Consider the following 22,260-nt stretch of genomic DNA (forward strand, 5'->3'; position numbering starts at 1 on the left):
GATCCTATGGCTCAATGCACCAGTGGCCTGTGCTAAGGGCCACGGACATCCATGGAAAGACTCACAGTGATTACGACAGGCTGGGGATTGGGCTGCAGCTCTGGGCCTACGGGTGAGGAGGGCTGGAAGCAGGTTCTAGAAGCTGAAGAGGAGCGGAGATGGCCCGGTGGTGGGCTTATCGATGCTCTGAATAAAGAACGACACGGATAGCCCCAGAAGGCGAGAGCGTAACCTAGAGGGTGGGATCCGGTGTGTGACTGAGCCCCGTGTGTGGTTGTGTGTTGGAATTCTCAAGTATCTGAGAGGAAATGGGAACCCCCACTCCTCCCACCCCGAAAAGGGACGGATAAAATAAGCATTTTGCTCAGAAAGGATGCCTAATGGTGGAGACCTGCACGGGCTCTGTCCTAGTTGCTCCTTACTGGCGCAGTTGGCTGGCTGACCTACGGCACAATGGGGGTGGGTGGGTCTGTGGCAGCTTTCTTCATGTAAGGGGGAGTGACCAGACTTTTTAAACGGTGAGAGTGCTATAAACTCACCCCAACCATGTCTCTCTCTTCACTGTAGGGAAACAGCACTGTCTAGGCAATAGCATCACTTCCTCATGGGACCAGCCTTTCTAGTAGGGCAAATAAACTGAGAGACTATCCAGTGTGTGTGGGGGCGGGGGGGGGGGGGAGGAGTGGGAGGAGAATATGTATCTATATCCATTCTCCATAAGCTGGGGCACGTTATTTAATCTCTGAATCTCAGTTCCCCCATGTGTTAAAATGGGGATAACAGTCCTTCCTTTCTCCCATTACTTCGGGTATGGCGGGAAGAGTCTCCTGTAGAATCTAGCCCAGCAGGGCTGTTGCCAGGGGCCTGCCTCTACGGGAATTGCTGTCACGAACCGCACAAGAGCGCAGCATTAAATTCTGGTTTAAGCCAGCAGAATGCTATTTATTTGATCTTTTGCTTTAATCCTCAGCTATTCAGGCTACTTGGTGGGTGTATTTACAGCAGACACACGTATCTGCCATTTCGCAGCAGACATGGCTGCCGGGGTTCGGATACCATAGCACCTCACACAATGGGGCCCTGCTCCATGGCTGGGGCCTTTAGGCCCTTCTGCAGCAACATCATAAATTGAAATGGTACCCAGTTGCTTTTTGCTTCGCGGGAGATTGTCAGTCCTCCTTGGGCAGTCTGTATGAAAGGCCTGGAGCTCTCAATCCATCCAGTCCACCCCGTCCCACCTCAGAGCCCAGGAAGAGACAACCTGGAACGACGTGGAGTCATTTCTTTAATACAAATGAAGCTTTTTCTACAGGCTCTGCTTGCAGGCCCCGCATTTGGGACATTGAGCTCAGTGAGGGAGGAAGGTAAGTGGGGCAGAGATGAGGTGACCTGGTGCCGAAGGGCCGAGCAGCGCTCGATGAAGCGACAGGGAGGGGCGGGGGGAGTCTAGAGGTACAATATTTGAATATGTGTCATTCAGCTGGGACAGTTGGCTGGGTTGTGTCTCCCCTTCCGGGGGCTGCTCAGCAGGAAAACGCTCTGATGAAGTCATGGTAACTGATCTGGTTCTCCCCATGCGAACACAGGCTGATCAGCTGGAAAAGAAACAGCAGCGTGAGGACAGGGGAGAAGTACAGTCACGTTTCCCTAAACGATAACTCCAGTGAGAAGTTCCTGTGGGCCAGGGCAAAGGGCCCTGTTCTTCCCTGTAGGGAGCAGCCCACCTACAGGAGAAGAAAACTTTCCCTTATAATAAATAGCCCCATTCACTCGGGAGTTACCTGCCCCATGAAGTTTCAACCCAGCTTCCTCCTCATTCTAGCAGGAAGAAGCCAAGTGTTCCCCGCCCTTCACCTACAGACCTCGGGGGATCCACAGGAACCGAGAGGGACCCACATGGGTGCCCCTTGCCTCTGCTGTCCAGACACAGAAGGTCCCACTGACACAGCTCCTAAGGAACCATTTCCCTGTGGCAGCAGCTCCCAGCCCCTGCCTAAAGGCAGCGGAGGGAACAGCATATATGAACTGGCACTGGCTGTATTACCATCCCTGGGGGCTTTTAGGGGGTGGGTATAGTTTTTAATGGGGTAGCTAGTGTCTCCTCTTTAACACCATGGGATTATCATAACTCCTTTGAAAGATTTACTCACCCTTCGTCACCTTGTTTTCATGGTCACTTGCATAGTTGGTTAATTCTTTTCTGGTTTGGAGGTAAGCATTAGCTGCTGCTTGGTGTCTATTTTTAGCCTGCGGCTCTGTTATCTAGACTAGGGCTCTAGGCACCTTTATGTATAATACAGCTAGACTGGAGGGGCGGTCCTGGGGCTAAGGCCCTGGCTTGGGACTCAAAGCTGGGTTCAATTCCTGGCCTTGGCCGGGGTGACCTAGGGCACGTTATTTAATCTGCTCTGAATCTCAGTTCCCCCATGTGTTAGAATGGGGATAACAATCCCTCCTTTCTCCCATTATTTCGGGTATGGTGGGAAGAATCTCTCGCAGAATCTAGCACAGTAGGGCCCTGGTGATGAAATAACCTTGTTGCCTTTACTATAATACCAAAGAAACAAGTCTAGCTCAAATGCATTGTTTGATCCCTTGGCTACCATCCAATCTAATTTTTGCTAATTTTATTAAGAAAACGGGGCACATAGTCCCCAGGTCTTATACATTTCTTCAGCTGGAGAAGTTTTCTGCACTTGTATCTCTAACAGATGCAGCAGTTAAGTTAACATTTGTGTTCAACTATGTTTGGTTTCTTCCCTCACACGCATGGTTCTCAGTCCTGTTTCCTGCAAGGCATCCTGTGATCTCTGTTGGCTTCTGCTCATGGCACCGTAGCTATATTGCCGTTTACCCTTATTCGCTAAGCCCATAAGGTTATCCGGCCTTAGCGGAGGCCTGAGGTGGAGATGGTGGAGATGCCATGCAGGCTTTGGCTTACTGTACCTTCTTGGCAATTCAACTGGGATGCGGTATGCAAAGGCAATGGGTGATCAGAAGCTGCCCTGCAGGAGGAATGACTGTGGTGCCCATGACAACATACCCGTAGAGGAAGGCTAAATACTTGGCTTCCAGTGCTATCTTGGGACCTATATGGGATTGGATTTCTCCCTCTCCCCCCGGCTTCTGTTTAACACACACTGGGGTGAAGTGGTTTTCACCTCAGGGTTTGAAGAAATTTCTCCCACCTCTTCCTAGCCCCAATGCCAGACTGTATGCGTGGGTCTCCTCTGCCTCTGGGGCCCTGAGCAGAGATGCTCTGGGGGGGCGAGGGGGGATAGCACACAGTCTAGTTCATGGCATTGCCCTGGGATGGGGCACTGCCAGCAATTGGGCTTGGCTGCCTTCTGTAAATGGAGAGGGAAGCTCCTTTGGAAGAGCCGAGGCAAGTGAGAGAGGACAGTGCTGTGTGCAATATTATGTGGCTCCCAGGTCAACGTTTCGGCTAAAAGCCAAACTCCGCACACACTGACCGCGCTGCCTCCTGACCTTGTTAACCAGGGCGTCGCTGACCGGCAGGTTGAAGCGGTTGCAGAGGGCAAAGAACTCTTCTTTGTCGAGGAATCCGGAGTTATCCTTGTCGTGGTGAAGGAACGCCTCCCGCATGCTGCTGTTACTCAAGTAGTTATGGTGCTTCAGCTGCTCCTGAACCTGCTTCACTAACTCTTCCAGTTCCTGCCTGCCCATCCCCGCTGCTGACTGGCTGTGGAGGAAGGAAGGAGGGAAATGACTGCATGCAGAAGTCACGCTTGACACATCTGAGCTAAGTCCTTCTCTCGTGTGTTCCACCAACTAAAATCTCTGGTGGCCAGCTGTTCTTCCTCGGATTTATGACACAATTGGTTCCTGAACATCTTGTCTTAAGTCAAAAACATCGTAACTCTAATTTCCCATAGGAACAATGTTGGATCGAGAGTTGTAAAGTCAAAACAGGCGTCATAAAGTCGAAGCACAATGACAATTTTTAAACATAAGTGCCATTCGTTGTAACTCTAATGTCGTAAAGTCAAGGACTGCCTGTAGTAGGCTTCCAAAGACACGCTCCTTTGAATAACAAGGTCACCTGCTTGGTGGACAGGACACTGGGCTGGAAGGCAGGGGCCAAGAGGCCTCTGCCCAGCTCTGCCCCTTCCCCCTGTGCCTCTGTTTCTCTTCTCTCCTTTTGTCTGTCTTGTCTATTTAGAGTGTAAGCTCTTTGGAGCAGGGACTGTCTCCTTCTGTGTGTTCATATAGTGCCAAGTGGCCCCATTCTCAGCTGGAGCCTCTATGCACTGCCATAAAAATCAGTGGCATGGTCTCCCAAGGAATGGGACGGAAGCCCTAGCCCCAGGGAGAGGAGATGGGAGGTCATATAAAGTAAGGCTGGACCCTAGACAATAGGGTACGTCCCATCCTTTAAAGGCCAAGGAATGGCCCAAATGACCTAATAGCAACGGTAAGAGAACTCTCAGTTAGGCTTGTCTTAGCCAGAGTGCAACAAGAGGCTGGTGCTGGTACTGTGAGCAGCACTATTACCGAGCGCTGCCGTCCTCCACAGGAGGAGGACTACTTAACTGCTCCTAAGCAGTGCTGAAGAGAAATCTTTGCTACAGGCCTCAGGGCGGAGCCAATGCTCTGAGGGAGATTTCAAGCTCCCGGGCTGTGGCAGCCCCAGCTCAGCAGTTCTTACATAAGCAGCCTTATTGGTACCTTGCATACACTGAATTCCTTCTCTCTGTGCCCAATAGGGTGACCAGATGTCCCGATTTTATAGGGACAATCCCGATTTTGGGGGCTTTTTCTTATATAGGCTCCTATTACCCCCCACCCCCGTCCCGATTTTTCATATTTGCTGTCTGGTCACCCTAGTGCCCAAGGAGGGGTTCCTAGAGTGGAACAATCAGCTGATCAGTCATTAGCCAGCAGTCCCAGAGTAACAGGCTAGAGCGTGGTCCCATTGGTTAATGACGCTCTACACAACGTTGCACTAGAACGCACAGCACTAGGGGAGCTACGGCAAATAAATAGCCATTTGACCAGCTAAAAGTTGAATGACTTATTAACCCCAGCTCTCACTGCCTCTCGTGTGCTCGCCATTGAAACCTACCTCTCCGCTGCCTGCACTGCCGTTCGTCGAGGGGCAAAGTGATCCCGCAGAGACTGCAGCGTTGTTGCAGGGAAACTCTCGGCGTTGCTCTCCATGTAATTCAAGACGTACTCGTCAGCATCGGTGATGATAAACCTGTGGCCAAACACTGGGCAAGCGACAGCAAACCAAGTGTTACTCCCATGTATGGGCGAGTCATGTTACTGATGCAGGAGAAGACAAGGTCCATGCCCTGAGGAACTTGCAATGTCAGAGCCAAATCAGAGCAGTTCACGCAGTTTTTTATTATCTTGGTGTAGGAAAAGATCTCCATGAATTCCATGGGCGTTTTTTGCCTATGTCAGGAGCCACTGAGTAAAGGCCTCAGGATTGGGCCCAGAGGAATTATGCATTTAACACTGTCTATTTTCTAACATGCTTCAGGATCCGGGTTATTTTCCTCCATGCATGAACTGATGACCTAGGCTACTGGATTTCATCTAGCCCAGTGCTCCAGCATTAACACTTAGAATGCTGGCATACCCCAGAACACCAGCTGCACACATGCTCAAGAAAATATAGTGCTCTCTCTCTATATATGAGAGGACCAGCTAAATGAATGGAACTACACCATTTTCCCACCATCTGCTGCATTTTACACTTGATTCAGAACTAACAGTTTGTAGGCAGAGGATGTTGTGTGCAATATCTGTGCAAAAAGGAAGGGCTTGTCTACACTTACCGGGGGATTGACATGCAGCGATCGATGCATCAGCAGTTGATTTAGCGGGTCTAGTGAAGACCCACTAAATCGACCGCCGATCACTCTCCCATCGACTCCTGTACTCCACCTAAACGAGAAGCGCAAGGAGTGTCAACGGGAGAGTGTCTCCCATTGACATCGTGTAGTGTGGACCCCGCGGTAAGTAGATCTAAGTATATCGACTTCAGCTATGTTATTCACGTAGCTGAAGTCGCATAACTTAGATTGATCTCCCCCTGTAGTGCATCAGAAAACTCATTTAAAACAACGAGCCTGCTCTACGGAATAGATGCTCTAATGGCTCCATTGAGCCAGTTCCAGATCTACCTTCAACCGTGGCACCAATGGTGAGGTCCGCTGGCTCATAGTAAACAGGGTTATCTGTAGTGGAGCCTGGCTTGGGGACTTTGGTCTTTCCTAAGTATTTGCCTCCAATGATGCCTGAATTGCGGACAGGCGGCTCATAGATGCTGATCATGTCAGTGGAGAGGAAATAAGAGAGGATGAACTGGCGCTTTCTCTCCTCAGGGTTTGGCGATTCCTAGAGAAGAGAAGGACCGGAGTGGGTTGTGTGGTCAGGAAACACATATTTGGACATTCAAAGCTAGCTGCTTTTCTTGGATACTCACAGATTACTCCTGTACACCCCCAAGTGGCCAAGGATCGAACCTGGAGCTTTCATTTTTACACCTGTCTAAACACCTACAGCACTTGGTTCGAGCCCCTGCCTAAAGAAGGCAAGAGGAGTAACCAGCCTGCTGCACTGTAATAAAACCACAGACTACGTTCAACGTCGGGATATCAGTGGCTCATTGGACTACTCCCAGCTCAAGGTACTGCTCCGCATGCCTAACCGTGGCAGAATCTGGTCCACTCATTACGTCCACATGTTCAGCACTCCAGGAGCAAGGCGTTTCCTGTATGAAGTGATTCATCACGCAAAGAAGGATTCGCTGTAGAATTAAAGTCTGTACCGCTGTGAGGGCTGGACAGATCCCAGCTCCTAACCACAAGACAGAACCCGCTGAGCACGCCACTGGATTTATGTGGTTAGATTAAAATTAGCTTTGATCTGAGCACTAAACTATGGCCTTCAGGAACAAATACAGCCAACGAGAGAGAACAGCCAAAGCATCCCCCTTAGAATTTGGGAGGGGCAGACGTCAGCTGGCCCAAGGGTAGCATAGGAACTACTGCTACCGCGCAGAGGCCATGCACATGGCGGCTCAAAAGCTGCTTCTGTGTGAAGAGCACAGCTCTCAGCTGGGCTCCCTCGCCAGCTTCCAAGCCTGCAAACCGCTGGACAGTCCTGATGTAACGGACCACAGCTGGCTTCTGAAGCTGGGATTAGCCCTGGGGAGGAGGGGGCAGGGTGCACAGGTGCTGGCAGGTGTTACTGGAAGAAGATGATGTAACGTGGCATGGACGTGGGGGGCGAGGATGGATGAAAGTCAAGTTCAGGCGGCAATACTGCTCATCTGAGCATTGATCCAACACCTACTGAAGTCAAGGGGAGTCTTTCCATTGACTTCAATGCGGGAGTGGTGCAGGCCCATGTAGTATTGTCTGGTCCTGCTTTTATTCTGCCTTTATTACTGCTTGTCCTAAAGGCCATACTGGAACACGTGACCATCCTCAAGCAGAGGGATGTTCTCTGGTGGCTGCTGGAGAGCTTTCTTGTAGCATTAACATAGGATAGCACTTGGAGGCAGCTAACCGAGAACACACCTCTCCCCCAACTCTTCTGATTTGGAGAATGTAACCAGGTAGCATTTACTCCTGGACCAAGCTCTTACCAGTGCAACCTGATAGCGCAGCACCTTGTGGTCATTCTCTAGCATCTTAATAAAGTTTTTCCTGGGAGGCTGCGGCAGTAGGGAGAAGCAGTTCTGCAGGGAGTCTTCCAGGAAGCCGTAACCATTGTAGGGAGGAATGATCTGCACCCAGAAGAGACAGGAGGCACACGTGGTTACAACTAACAAAAAGACAAGGGTCAGGAAGCAGCTCCGGGCAACCGTTCTCTGCAGCGAGAATTGGGCCAGTGCTGAATACCTTCCCCACGGGCAATGCCGTTTTCCCCAAAGCTGGACTGTACAGCCAGGCAGCCTGGGCCAGGCCCTCAGCTGCTGTAAATCAGCACGCCTCCCATGACTTCAGTTACAGCAGCTGGCCCTATGTTTTACATGCTCTGGAAGAACAAGTCCGAGTTTAAGGCCAGAGGGACCAGCAGGTCATCCAGTCTGACCTCTTATCTCCACTCAACCCACCCGGCCACCCCCTCCCCAAGCCAACAACCAGCATTAGATCAAAGTATACCAGCCCGCAATGGGCCAGGCAGAGAGGTGCACCAATCCCCAGAAGCCCCTGCAATGGCAGGGAAGTGATGGCATTGCAGGGTTTCCGGTTTATTGTCTCTGACTCCAGATCGAATGTGCTCCAGCCAAATGATGTTTGTTTTCCTAGTTCCAAACCCTGCCAATTCAGCCTCAAGCTCGAGGTTCAAGCTGGGTTCTTTCCTTTCCAAGCAACCCTAGAAGCTGTAACTGATTGAAGCCAACGAACCCATTCTGCTGACAATACAGATCCTGTGACTTAAGCTCCTAAATCACTTAGGCCCAATGGGAGTTAGGAGACTAACTATCTTTGAGGATCTGGGCATTAGGCATCTTGGCAAATGTTACCTATAACATTTGCTCTGTACTATGGCAGCCGCCCCGAGAGCGGAGAACATGGCCAAACTAACTGACTCGTCAACTCAGCCTGATCACCCCGCTGGTTGGAGGTAACCAAGCTACGCAGATGTTTCCTATGTGAGCTGTGTTGTTAAGCCTTTCCCTGCTGCTGGAATGGCATCCCAATGAAAGTACTAGCCGCTCTGGAATTGCCATAGTGGAACAGATCAATGTCCATCTACTCCTGTATCCTCTCCCTACGACGGCCCAGTACTGGACATTCCTGAGAAAGACATGGGCCCCTTCGGCAATAATGTGCCTACCTGTGTGCAAGTGTACAGTGTAGAGGGGCTGCAGTTGTCTCCTTAGCCCAGCGGCTCACCCAACCCCCTGAATCACGGTGATAGCCCCTGTACTTGTGTACTCTCTTTGGCCAAAAGCCTGAGTTATTTGTTCAGTTTTCATGGAGTCTTTAGTAGGACTCTACTCGCATAGAAATGTAGGGCTGGAGGGACCTCGAGTCCAAACCCCAGCACCGAGGCAGGACCAAGGAAACCTAGACCATCCCTGACAAGCATTTATCCAACCTTCTGAGAACCTCCAGCGCTGGGGACAGGTGAATAACTGCTGCTCTGTGAGTCAGGGCTGCAGAATTTGGCTCCGAGTAGGGTCCTGTGGCGACTTCTTCATATCACCATCTAATGAGGTTTATTGGTTTTTAAATCTCAGACTCAAAGCAAATTCCACAAGTCCACTCAACACTGTGGAAAAGGCACAAGGTGCATTCCAGAGCATTAGCAGATGTTTTGTCTTCCAGCCGCTGTGTCGTTCAGCAGTGGAATTAACCTTAGAAGTAGAGAGCTATCCAGTACTTCACTGCTATATAGGTTAAAACTCACAGCCCTACTGCCCTGGCTGACACATACTAGTCTTTCCCTCTGGCTTCCCCTTAATCTGACCCTCTTGAGCAACACAACAACATTAGGAGAAAGTATTTCTAAAAGGCTTACGCTAACGGCACTGAGGAGTCCTAAGGGTCTTTGCCTTGTACAGACTGATGGGTTTCTTTCCCGCCCCCTGTGAATTTTCTCCCAGTACCTGTGGCACTTCCTCTGGTGGCTTCTTCTTTACATCCACCGGCTGGAAGTCAGTGATGCCAAACTTCTCGTAATAGAACTGTCTTGTGAACTCATCACAGTCGTAGATGAAGAAACTGCGCCCCAGGAGGGTGATGGGCTTGCCAACGGCAAAATCTTTAACAGTGTACCACTCCAGCACCTCCTGATTGGAGATCTCCAGCACGCAGCGGGGGAAGGTTTCTGGGGAAGATCAGGGGTAGAAAAGGCAGCTCAGTGAGCTAGACGTAGTCTTTATTACCGCATACAAAGCAAGAGACAAGAAAAGCCTGTCTGTATGTGACAGGTATAAACAGCTTCAGTGGGCCAGTGGTGGAATGCTGGAGATGTTGCACTTGCTTTGGCAAATCGGCAGCAAAAGGTTAAATGTTTTAAAACCAATAGATTGTTTCTGTTGGAAAGAAATTGTAAACTCAAGAAAGGTTCCTGGGATTAATTACATAGACAGTATATTTATAATATGAGACACGCAGATGTCCACCCATCTATGCTCACGTACACACACACACACTCTCTCTCGCTCTCTCCCGGCTAACAGAAAACGGGTAAAGCCCCAAGCACAGACTCTTACTCATCTTGTCCACAAAGCTTTTGGGCAAGCGCTGGCGTCTGATCAGCACCGGGAAAGGGTCTCTGCCATCGTTGCGTTCGTGGAGTTCCCGAACCTCCACCGTGTCGTCAGCCAGGTAGAAATGGATGATGAAAGGCCGGTTCTCGCCAAACATGTTCTCGGTGTCGTCCCATATGGCGTAGAAGCGAAGGACCTGCAGGTGGTGGAGAGCCAAGCAAGGCCATGAACCCAACATGAAACTAAAACATGCCCTGTCCGGATTAGGCTGGTGTGATTTGGGGGCTGTGTATGCAGAAGGATCGTGCCCAGAGCACAGGGATGCCAGTCGGCCTGTGTTAAGCACTGGTGAGACTGGCCTTGAACTCCTGCACTGATTTATGGGCTCTGGTCAGCAAAGTCATTGAGGGAGGCAGTTCGGAGAAGAGAAGCAGAAATGATTCGGCAGCAGGAGGGTTTTGACTAAGAGAACCAAACAAAACTAGCTGGACTAGGCAGCAGCTGAGGGGAGAGAAGACCCATCTACAAATATCTGAAACACCACGGAAGGACAGGAATTATTCAGGGTAGTTCAGGGGACAGGAGGGGGAAGAAAGTGATCAAAGGAAATATTGGGGAAAATGCCCTAGCACTGAAATGTATCAGTTCCCAAGGGCAGCGCTTGGACATTGATAACTAGGCTGGACAACACACTAGAGAATAACAATCTAGCACCGGCCCCATGAGCTGGACTAGCTGATCCAACAAGGCTCGAACTGTGACCTCTTCATGACAGAACTTCCTTCCAGCCCAGATCACAGGGAGACACGGGTGGCAGGCATCTTGCTCTCAACCATCAGGCTGCCTAAACACCATAGCTACTCTCGGGTGGGGTTGTGGTTTATTTGCCTCAGAGGTCAAAATCATCACACAGCAATGGATGTTTGCAATGCAACATCATTACCCATTGAGGTAGCAGCTAGCCACAGAGCTGGATTATAATGTGCCTTTCATGACAGCAGATGTGAAATCAGGAGTCTTCAGATGCCAAACAGTCAATGCCCCTGACGCACTCGGGCAAGTGGTTGATTACCCTACCTGGACATAAGGCTTTCTGGAGCAAGAAAGAGAAAGAGAGGAGGATCTAGAGTGTGGGCTGAGCTGTTCTGAAGGAGGAACTCTAGAAGCAGCCAAGCCTGGGGAGAAGATAAGAGCTGAACTTTGTATTCTCTTTTTATTGATTTCTTTATTGACAAAGCCAGACACCCAGAGAAGTAGGATGTGTTTGGCCCCTGCACAATGTATGGACTGCGTTTGCAGAGCTACCTGGGGGAGGCACCTGCTCACGGACACCCACAAGAATCACGTATACGTACCACTCTGAATCACAGACACAACAGGGAACGACCCACCCCAAGGAAAGGCACCCACACCCCACTCACCTGCTTGTCAAAGGTCAGAAACTGTTTGAGCTGGTCGAAGCTCGACGGCGTGACATACATGCGCATGGGCATCTTCCGGAGCTCCGTGTACGGGTCGAAAATCATTTTCTCAGGAGGGTTCAGTTCAATTCCTTGGCTCTCCAGAAATACCTAGGGAAAGTGTCTGGGCCATTAATGCTGCGATGGGCTCTTAGGGTCAGGAGGCAAGGAAAGCTCTGGGCTGGGTTTGGGAGGGTATCAGCAGGAGCCTGTAAGCTCACTGTTTGCAGTTGCACCTAGAGGCCCCAATCCCAATATGCTAGGTGCTGTACAATAATCATAGACTTGTCGACTTTAAGATCAGAAGGGATCATTGTGATCATATCATTCAAAAAGGTTTTTAACTGTCAGTTGCCTCTTTGTTTCCACGGACCTTTCAGACCTCATTGCAAGCCAGATCTTGAAGTCCTGCCTCAGGTTAGACTCGGGCAAACCTCCCATTGGCTTCACTCCTGGGAGTTTTGCCGGAGTAAAGACTGAAGAAGGACTTCAGATCTTGTCCCTTTATGTTTCTATTACAAATCGAAAGGGCAAGTCTCTCTTTTTTGGTTTAATTTGCGATGCTCCTGGAAGGCGCCAGCTCTGGAAAGCAGAGCCCTATTTCTACGTTCACGGCACTCACCCGAGAGAGCCACTGAAGCCAGTGGGACTGCTCGCCTGCCTACGTCACCAAGATTTGGCCCAGAACACAGGCAGCTTGGGAAGCAGCAGCACAAGCTTCCCCACCAGGGAACTGACCCCTGAGTTGAAGAGATCACCACCAGGGCTGAGAAGGAAGGGTCGGGCTGCATGGCTTAGTAGTTCTGGCCTTCAGGATGCCAATTTATGCTAAATGTAGTGGCAGGTTTGAGATGCAGACACTTTGAAATGGGAACTGGACGACATCATCAACTCATTTTACATAAGCCACCAAACGACCGTAGAGTCATATCAGGGACTGGATCTACAGCTGGTGTAAACAGGCATAACTCCACTGACTTCAACGGTCACTCAGTTCCAGTTTGCACCAGCTCTATAAAAGAGATCAGGCTACATCACAGGTTCTCAATGTGTTGTCACAACCCTGCGGGGTGGGAGTATCAGAAATGGGTGTCAGGGGGTCATGAGTGACCATCACACCTGTCCCATGGTCTTATGTGGGGTGAGGCCCCAGTAGGGAAGAGGCTGAGAATCCCTGATCTTACTCATTTGTGTGCTGGGAACAGAGCAGGGATTCTAGTGAGCTTTGCCCATCGCTAACTCCTAGGATTCTCTTATTCGGCTAGTTCCCTGCATCCCTGATGCACCTGTGTGAACGGGTCACAGTCGACTATGCGGAAAGTCTTGCCATAGATGGTGATGTTCATGCCCCGATTCAGGTCTTTCCAGTGGTAATGGTCCCCACGGTCATTCTTGGGTATCCGCTGGCGTTTGATGAGCTTGCCCTGAGGAATACCCGAGTTCTCCACGATGGGCTCCATGACAGACATGCTGTCGTCCTCCAAGTAGTAATAAATACCCACTTGGCGGATCCGGAAATGCTCTTCTGTGGATATAGGAACATCTTCCTGGAAATAGGCATCAAACTTCAACACCTGCAATGTGGGGAAGGACCCCAGAAGGAGAGAAGGAACTGACATTAGTGATGGCATTAATCAAAGCTCTTGTTAACGTTTGCCCTCTGCTTTGACAACATGGGTCACTGGGCTTAGTACTTATCATGCCATCGAGGGCCCCAGAGTCTGACCACAGACTGACTGCAAGAGCATCAGGGGAGCTTTCATTGCTGGTGGTTTTTCTAGAGCCCAATATTTTGTAAATTTTTCCCTTGTCCGAGGCACCCAGGGACTGAGTGTAAGTGGCTTGAATAAACATAGCACCTGCCCCCCCCCCAAAGATCTCCAAGCCCTTTACAGCCAGGGGCCCCGCCTAGTAAGTTGCTGAGCTCTCCGGTTCCCATTGGTGGAGCTTACTGACATACACAAGCTTCTTTAATATGCTCAGCCTCTCAGAGTCAATGTGGCTGCCGGGCTGCCAACAGGGGAATCCATTCTCACGTTCTCTGGCTCCACTACTGAAGAGGTTTCCTGTGCTCTACTGGATTTGAGAATCTGCCTCGCTCTCCTGCAGTTGCATTTGCCCTGCAGGCTGACACCGAGACCCAGACTGTGCGTGGGGAGGTGGTGGCGAGGGAGGGTCAGGGCACGGGCACAAGGCGACTGCCCTGTCTTGGTCACCCAATTACAGCCACAATCATAGTTCCTGTGCTTGGGCGAAGCACAAGGAATGTTTCCTCCATGAGATCCCAGGCTGCAAGGGGTGTGGAGTAGCTAGGGCCATGGACCTGCCTGCTTCTCCATACCAGCCCACCGAGCTGGCCAGGCATGCTGTGGGCAGCAGATGGTGCCACCCTAAAAGCTGGCCCAGCCTACGCATTCCCCCTTGGGCTCTCTGAGCTCAGAGCAGGATTGCAACTTGCTGGGGCATGATCCCTCCCAGGCTCTGCAAGGGGTGGTGCAGCACGTTCCTTAAGGACACAATCTGGCCCGAAGCAGATACGCTGACGACGACTAATGCAGGAAGTCTATATGGGGCAGTACAGGCACATGGACACTGTGGTGATGAGCACGGTATAAACTCCCAGCTCGACAAACAGGAGATGCCCCCTTTGCATGGGCCCTTTAGGAACCTGGCTCTGTTGCAGTTCCAGCATAATTTTGCAAGGAGAACATGAGAGGGTGGGACATACAGGGAGATGGTTATAAAGTGAAGCATCCAGAGTTCATCCGAGTTCTCTTTAAACTACTGGAAATGTCCTTGCGTAGCTCGTGGGGAATGCTTTATAATGTTTACTTACTGTAATCCTCTTCGCAAGCAAAGAAAGCCTCTTTCAATCCAGCCGTCAGTTGTCTATGACTAAGGACTACAGCATCTGGAAAATACATTCTATACTGTCTGTTCCCCGGACCCTGGCGTTCACGGCTCACAGCCCTGGGTTTGGCTAGCAAGGCTCCTGAACTAAGGCTCTCTGTACCTTTTTGTCAAAAGCCACATGTGCTGGAATGAAGTCGGAAGGTGGGGCCTGCTTGGCTTGCCCGTAGGTCAGCGTGGGTCTCTTGTTGGACAGTTCATCTAATTCGGCCTGGGAGAGTTGGTTCACATAGAGTCGCTCCCTGCCTATCCCCATCGTCGGTAGCCGTGAACAGGCAAAGCCATTCCTATAGCCCAGTGTCTGGGAGCGATGGAAAGCCGATTTCTAAGGAAAGCAATTCAACCATTAAATACAATCTGGCACCAGCTAGATCTTGATACACAAAGCAAATTCTTTCACCAAAAAAACAGCTCAAGGTGTCAGATACCCTGAAAAATGGCAGCGCACGTTACTGTAATCTCTTGCAACAATTATTACTTTAACCTTTCCTGGTCCCACTCAGCCAAAGGAGGTTGCAGAGAGGACAGGTGTTTTGGGGAGCAGGCACTGGTTTGGAAATCCGGAGATCAGTGTCGATAGATCTAAAGGAGAATCTCAATTTGTCCTTAGCAGGATAGAGCCTCTGACACACTGTTGAGCCGTTCTCATTCCATGCCATAGAAGGAGGTGGGAACCATCACATTACAGTATATGGAAAGAAAACTCCTTCCGCGCCCCATCTTTGCAATCAGTTCAGCCTTGAGCATGTGAACAAACCGCCCAATTGTTAAGCCTCTAATCCTATTTCTAATCCCAAGGTACCAATAGCATTCCAAGTACTTGCCCATTTTTCCTTAAACCTAAATCCAGTGGCCTCTGCCGGCGCTGCTCAGGACAGAGCAGCAGTGAAGCAAGAGGATTTATTTAAGGGAAGTGAATGGACAGTTGCATAAATATTATACTTGGTGCAGAATAACCATTTCCTGGTGGTAAATAAATGCCTGGGCGAAGCGGAGGTGTTTGTGGGAAAGACAGCTGAGACAAAACCAGGACGCTTATCTATTAAAGCGGGGAACAGCAATCCTGTGACAGAGTAAACTGCAGTGTATTTGGGCCCAATCCTGCAGCCCTTAAAGGCACTAAGGCAGTCGCCTAGGCACCTGATGGAATTTTTAAAAGTGCTTATCTGCGTCCTTAGGCCCCTAACTGCCTTTACAGATCGGGCCCAGAAGGACTCCCAGTGATGTTAAGAGGATCTGGCTTCCAGATCAGGACTCTCCTACCCAATGACTGATGTGAATGTAAAGAGATAGCCCTAAATGTGAGTTCCTGCAGCTGGTCTCAGCTACGCCAGCAAGTATCTGAAGGAACAACCATTGACTTCAGTGCAGTTCCGAGCCCATTCTCCCCCTCAATGAACACATTAATTTTTTGCCTTCCTCGTGCAAATTGCTGCCACCAGCCCAGCACTTCTGAGCAACCCTTTAATAATAATAATAGGGAGGTCTAGGTTGGACATTAGGAAAAAGTTCCTAACTGTCAGGGTGGTTAAACACTGGAATAAATTGCCTAGGGAGGTTGTGGAATCTCCGTCTCTGGAGATATTTAAGAGTAGGTTAGATAAATGTCTATCAGGGATGGTCTAGACAGTATTTGGTCCTGCCATGCGGGCAGGGGACTGGACTCGATGACCTCTCGAGGTCCCTTCCAGTCCTAGAATCTATGAATCTACGAATAACCCGACTAGCCAACTCCTGCTCGCGGTGGATGTTTTTGCTAGAAGATCCGCTCCAGTTCAAACAGAAATTAATTCAGCAAAGTTCTCTGGCCTGTCCTATAGAGGAGGGAAGGCTAGATGGCCACAATGGGCCCTTCTGGCCTTCGAATCTAGAAGTGACTGTGAATTACACCAGTTGTCCTGCTGATGTCAATGAAACGACTCACATGAGTATGGCAAGCAGGATTTCTACAGCCAGAGGAAAGAAACATTTGGACAAGGAACTAAATTTGAGGTTCAAACTTTCAAGGGGCTATAAACAATGGTAAGAAAAAAAAATTAAATGGTGAAGAGCCGGGACAAAGCCTTTTTAACTATGTCTGATCGGTGTGGGGGCAAGGAGTGACAGCTCTTCCCTGAACAGCTGACTTCTCAGTGGCTTGTCAGGCTGATTGATTGTGTGCCTCAGAATGCAACTGGCCAACAATTGCATGCTGAGCTGAGCCTCGTGTCTCCATGAAAATCATAATCCATGCAAATATGAAAAAAAGCAGAGGAGTGGTTAATGGGTCCTCAGATCCCATCAAGGACGACTGGGGAAATTAAGTTCCATTGCGGGACACTGAGTTTCAAAAGGAATATGGGGGTATCCACTCAGCAGTAATGGGGTTATCATAGGTACCACTGGGGTAGCAAGAGAGCATGGGATCTTTGCCTAGGGGAGAATCAGATCCCTTCAGGGATCGCAGGCTCTATCAGGGGCCAGGGGGGCAGATATTCAACCAGCGTGTTAGAGTGCAGTTGGAAGGGTATCTGGGGAACACTACAGCCCATTGGGGGGCATTGGGTTCCCATGGAGGTATCGGGATGCATAGGGTCACTATCATGGAGTATCAGGTCCCATGGGGATATCAGGAGGGTACAGAGCTATCAGGCCCCATGGGGCACAGAAGTACCTACCCTGGGGATATCAGATTCTCATGAGGGTCCCATCCCTATCAAGGAGGGTGTGAGGACCCATGGGGGTCTGAGGACAATTTGGAACCAATGGTCCCATATCCTCAAGTATTGGGAGGGCACAGGGATCCCTGTTGTGGGGTAGCAGTTGTCATTGGGTACTGAGTCCCATGGGAGGTATTGGGAGGGCACAAGGTTCCCTGTTCTCGGGTTATTGGGTCCCAGAGGGGATCCTGTCCCAGGAAGTGGGGGATTGGTTTGCAGGGGAACTGGGGGTTACTTTTGGGGGTATCAGGTTTCTGGAGTCGGGGGAATCAGGTCCCGGGGACTGGGTCCAGGGGAGGGGGGATCCTGTGCAGGGGAGTGTGTCATCTTGGAGGGGTGGAGATTCCAGGCGCCAGGGAACATTAGAAGTCCCAGGGGTATCAGTCTGGGGATATTGGGTCCCATGGGGGACAGGGGGCAGATCTGGTCCGGGGCAGGGGGATTGGGTCCAGGGAGGGATATTAGGAAGACATGGGGATCAGGTCCCGGGGATATCCATCTGGCAGTATCTTGAGATCAGGGGTGACCAGACAGCAAATGTGAAAAATCGTGTGGAGCCTATATAAGAAAAAGACCCCAAAATTGGGACTGTCCTTATAAAATCCGGACATCTGGTCACCCTACTTGAGATCAGAGGTATGGGGTGCGGGGGGAGGGGAGAATTGAGTTCCAGGGTCATGCATGTCGATCCATGGGTATCAGATCCTGGAAAGGGGATTGGATCTTGGGGTCAGGGGTATCAGTCCACCGGTATCAGGTCCCGGGGGGTGGGGCTGGGTCCAAGGGTCGGGGGATGAGGGGAAGTATCCGGTCCCGGGAGAGTTTTTGTCCCGGGGGTAGGGGTGGAATTGGGTCCCAGGGTTGGGGGTATCAGCCGGGGGTACCAGGTCTTGGGTTGGAGGTACCGGGTCCCAGGGGGTATTGGTTCGGGAAGGGATCCGGTCCCAGCTCAGGAGGGGGAAGGAATCGGCAGAGGGATCGGGTCCCGAGGGGTATCCGGTCGGGGGAAGGATTGAATCCTGGTGGGATGGGGGGTGGGGATGGGGTCCCAGGGAATCGGCTGGGGGAGAGTATCGGGCACCAGGGGAATCGGGTCCCGGTGGGGGCTCGGTCTGGGGGGGGGAGGATCGGGTCCCGTGGAGGGAGGAGGATCGGGTCCCGGGGGGCTCGGTCCTGGGGGGGGGGGGAGACCGGGTCCCGGGGGGCTCGGTCCGGGGGGGGCGGGCCCGCGCTCTCCTCACCGTGGGGTCGCTGAAGGCGCTGCCCGGCAGCAGGGGCAGCCCCTGGACGGGATGGGCGCTCATGGCCAGCGGGCGCCTGGCGCGGCGGCTCCGGTCCCCAGCCTGCCCCGGCGCCCGGCAACGCCGTCACCCTGGCAACCGTAAACATTCCAGCGCTCGCTTACTCGCTAAGCGCGCGGGCTGCGAGGGATGCGCCGCCTCTGGGCATGCGCGCTGGGTGCGGGAGCCGGGGGCTAGTGCGAGTGTTTCCCGGGGTGGGGGGCTTTGCCCAGAGAGCGCTGCCAAGCCCCACCTGCAGCCCCCTCCGCCTCCCTCCCCCCCCGTGCCAGGGTGCAGCGCAGCCAGCACGGGGCTGGGCAGGGACTCGCAGCACCAAGCCCCTGCCCCCTGCCTGTGCGCTAGGGCCCCTTCCACCGGCCGGGGGGGGAGAGATCGTCACACCCCCTGGGCTGGCCTGTCCCCTGCCCCCCTGCCTGTGCACTAGGGCCCCTTCCACCCGCCGGGGGGGAGGTCGTCACATACCCTGGGCTGGCCAGTCCCCTGCCCCCCTGCCTGTGCGCTAGGGCCCCTTCCACCGGCCAGGGGGGAAAGGGGGGGGTCGTCACACACCCTGGGCTGGCCTGTCCCCTGCCCCCCTGCCTGTGCGCTAGGGCCCCTTCCACCGGCTGGGGAGGAGGGGGGAGGTCGTCACACACCCTGAGCTGGCCAGTCCCCTGCCCCCCTGCCTGTGCGCTAGGGCCCCTTCCACCGGCTGGGCTTGGGGTGGGGGTCCCCTGCCCACTCCCCTGCCTGTGCGCTAGGGCCCTTTCCACCTGCTGGGCTGGGGGGGTCCCCTGCCTGTGCGCTAGGGCCCCTTCCACCGGGCCGGGGGGGGGATCACACACCCTTGGCTGGCCAGTACCCTGCTCCCCCAGGAGTGTGTACCAGGTCCCCTCCACCTGCTGGGCTGGGGGAGAGGTCACACTATCCAGGTGTAATCAGGGGCAGGGGGAATGGTCCCGCTATTGTGAGGCACTTTCCTGGCTTATACACTACCCCGGTGGACTGGGCTAGCAAAAGGATCTGAGTCCTCACTCCCACTTCCTTTACCCAGAGGCCTACCTGACCTCGAGGACCCCCCTTCCAGTCTCCTGTGTGGCAGAGTCCTTGTAACCCCGACAAGGCTGGGCCCAGGATTCCTGAGGGGCTCGACCCCCTGATCTTGTTGTGGTCACTTAGGACAGGGGCTAGGGTATCTCCATTCCGGGATACTCTCTCCGATCTGGATGCTTCCCTAGCTCACTGATCATTACACATAGTTCAAGCAAATACAATTTATAAAACAGCAACCAATTTAAAAAAAATAAGGAAAAACTGGGAGAGGTTAAAGGGAAACACATCACCCCGCTCTGTGGCATGGGGACATCACAAACAGCCGTTTCTGGAATGTAAGGGAGGTTCAGACTGTTCATCAGATGTGCCAGGCCTCCTTCCCAGGCCCTGGCTGTGCTGCAGGGATGCTGTGGGTCGAACACTTGCTCTGGCGGTGGCCACATGCCTTCAGGCTCTAGGTGGGAGAGCTCTTCTTCCCAGCGTCATCCCCCGGTCGGGGTTATGATCCCCTCCAGGTCTGGCCTGCAAGGCCTCTTAGCTGGGGGTGTCTCCCTGCATGGGGCCCGCTGCCCCGGGTCCCACCTCGCTCTTCCCAGCTGCTCGTTGCACTTGGCTCCGGACTGGTCCAGCCCCAGCACTGCTGCTTCTCCACCTCCAGCACAGCTCCCTGGGCTGCTTCTCTGCCCTCCCCCCCCCCCCCCCCCCCCGCCCCACACACAACTCCATTTTGGATCAGGATCCTTGTAATTACAACACCATGACATTTCAGATTTAAATAGCAGAAATCATGACATTTATGATTTTTAAAATCCTATGACCGTGAAATTGACCAAAATGGACCATGAATTTGGTAGGGCCCTACTCATGATTTTTGAACATTTGGGGCTGGCCATACTGAGGGCCATCCCATAACCTCCCCCCATTTCACACACTCTCTTCATATCCAAACAGCATCTATGCAGGAGTGACCAGCTCTTCAATGGAAAAACAGGGACAGCTCTGGTGTGCACCCAGGACGGGTTTGTTTTTTAGGGCAACAGCCCTCCATCGTCCCACACACACACCGAGTGAGGGGTCAGGCTGGCTTGGGGACTCATGTGGAGGGGGCAGAAGCTGGTGGGGAAAGCATGTGAGGGTGGGGAGGGCCAAGTGACAACATGCAGCCGCTCTGCCTGGGAAGGTTCTGGGAAATTCACAGGTCCTCAGCGTGCCTGTCGTCAGTGTCACCATAGCAGTCGGCTAAGGGCTCCTGCAGGTGGCTGGGCTGCAAAGAGTTAGAAAACCTGGACAAAATACAACAGGGACATCAGGACAGGCCCTGACGACTGGGACATTCCTGCTCTTCAAGGACACAAGGTCACCTTAATGGTCCGCCCGCAAAACCTGAGAATGGCCACGCCATTGCTCTAATAGTGCAAATAAAATAATAAAATGCAGAGACACTTAGGCTTGGTCTACACTAAACCCCCAAATCGAACTAAGGTACGCAACTTCAGCTACGTGAATAACGTAGCTGAAGTTCGAAGTACCTTAGTTCGAACTTACCTCAGTCCACACGCGGCAGGCAGGCTCCCCCGTCGACTCCGCGGTACTCCTCTCGCCGAGCTGGAGTACCGCAGTCGACGGCGAGCACTTCCGGGTTCGACTTATCGCGTCCAGACAAGACGCGATAAGTCGAACCCAGAAGTTCGATTGCCAGCCGCCGAACTAGCGGCTGGATATAGACGTACCCTTAGAAATGCTTCTCACTGAGCTGCACTTGAAGTATCTTTATTTACTGCCTAGTGTCCTTCTCGCTGTAAAACCCACCCTAGCCTATGTTTCAGCAAAAGATCAAACACGGTGGCGGAAAGGAAGGATTTTTGTGCTACGTATGATTTTGTACCATAAATAAAACATTCAGGGGGGAGGGGAATGGCAGGTTGACTTTTAAAAAAGAAGCTGGCTCCTAGATCTTTCATACCATTGTCCTTTAATTCCTTGGAAGGCCATGGGTCACCTGAACTGCGCACCATGGTTTTTTTCACAACATCAAGGCAGCAGCAGGAGATATCCATCTGTCCATCTTCCTCAAACATTTCAAAGGCACCTATCACCATGATATTTAGACCTGGGACAATTAAAGGTAGCATTAAATGGGCACAAAAGGGCTCTGGTCTCTCCTTCCATTACCATCTGCCCTCCACTCCTTCCCCCCGTTCCTTTATTCTCCTCCCCCAACTGCTCTTCTCTCCCCTGTGAGACTTCTTTCTTTTCTGAGAGCACTCAGATCCTCCTGTTTTCAAATCACAGGGTCTACTTGAGCCACAGGAGAATCACCATTCACTGTTAGCACTACAGACTCTATGACATACCACTGAGCAGTTCCAATTGCCATTCTACAGCAGTAATAGGGATACACACTGACCACTTCTTTGAGATATTCAGGAGCTTGTTGTCAGCCACAGGAACAACGGGTTTGCTGCATTATCTCGCACACAGCTGTTGTTTATGTTGCAAATGTACATCATAATATGCCATGGGGTAAGTGACTGCTGGACCCCTGCAACTTAACATTTCCTGAACCGGGCCTGGTTCTGTTCCTATTACAGACACTTGCAAAACTCCCATTGGCTTCAAAGAAAGTGGGGATCAGACTCTGGTGAATTTTAACT

The 22,260-nt window shown here is 51.9% G+C and overlaps 1 protein-coding gene across 1 annotated transcript; it reads right to left on the reverse strand.

Moving 5' to 3' along the window:
- Positions 1-1,272: 1,272 nt before the first annotated feature.
- On the reverse strand, positions 1,273-18,675 carry EFHC1 (EF-hand domain containing 1). Its single transcript, XM_005308336.4, has 11 exons — positions 18,515-18,675; positions 14,678-14,899; positions 12,951-13,238; positions 11,626-11,775; positions 10,208-10,400; positions 9,599-9,819; positions 7,625-7,765; positions 6,156-6,369; positions 5,087-5,234; positions 3,490-3,703; positions 1,273-1,595 (listed from the first exon to the last, which is right to left on the reverse strand). The coding sequence occupies exons 1-11, from the start codon at positions 18,575-18,577 to the stop codon at positions 1,524-1,526; spliced, it is 1,926 nt and encodes a 641-aa protein (XP_005308393.2). The 5' UTR covers positions 18,578-18,675; the 3' UTR covers positions 1,273-1,523.
- Between the last annotated feature and the right edge of the window lie 3,585 nt (positions 18,676-22,260).

The sequence above is a fragment of the Chrysemys picta genome, chromosome 3 (assembly GCF_011386835.1).
Source record: "Chrysemys picta bellii isolate R12L10 chromosome 3, ASM1138683v2, whole genome shotgun sequence".
Lineage (NCBI taxonomy): Eukaryota > Metazoa > Chordata > Testudines > Emydidae > Chrysemys > Chrysemys picta.

Coding starts and splice junctions, on each gene's coding strand:
- EFHC1 (XM_005308336.4), bottom strand. CDS start 18,577: ATGAGCGCCCATCCCGTCCAGGGGCTGCCCCTGCTGCCGGGCAGCGCC. Junction 13,239..14,677: donor ATGTGGCTTTTGACAAAAAG/GTACAGAGAGCC, acceptor CCCACATTGCAG/GTGTTGAAGTTTGATGCCTA. Junction 6,370..7,624: donor TGCGCTATCAGGTTGCACTG/GTAAGAGCTTGG, acceptor TCTCTTCTCTAG/GAATCGCCAAACCCTGAGGA.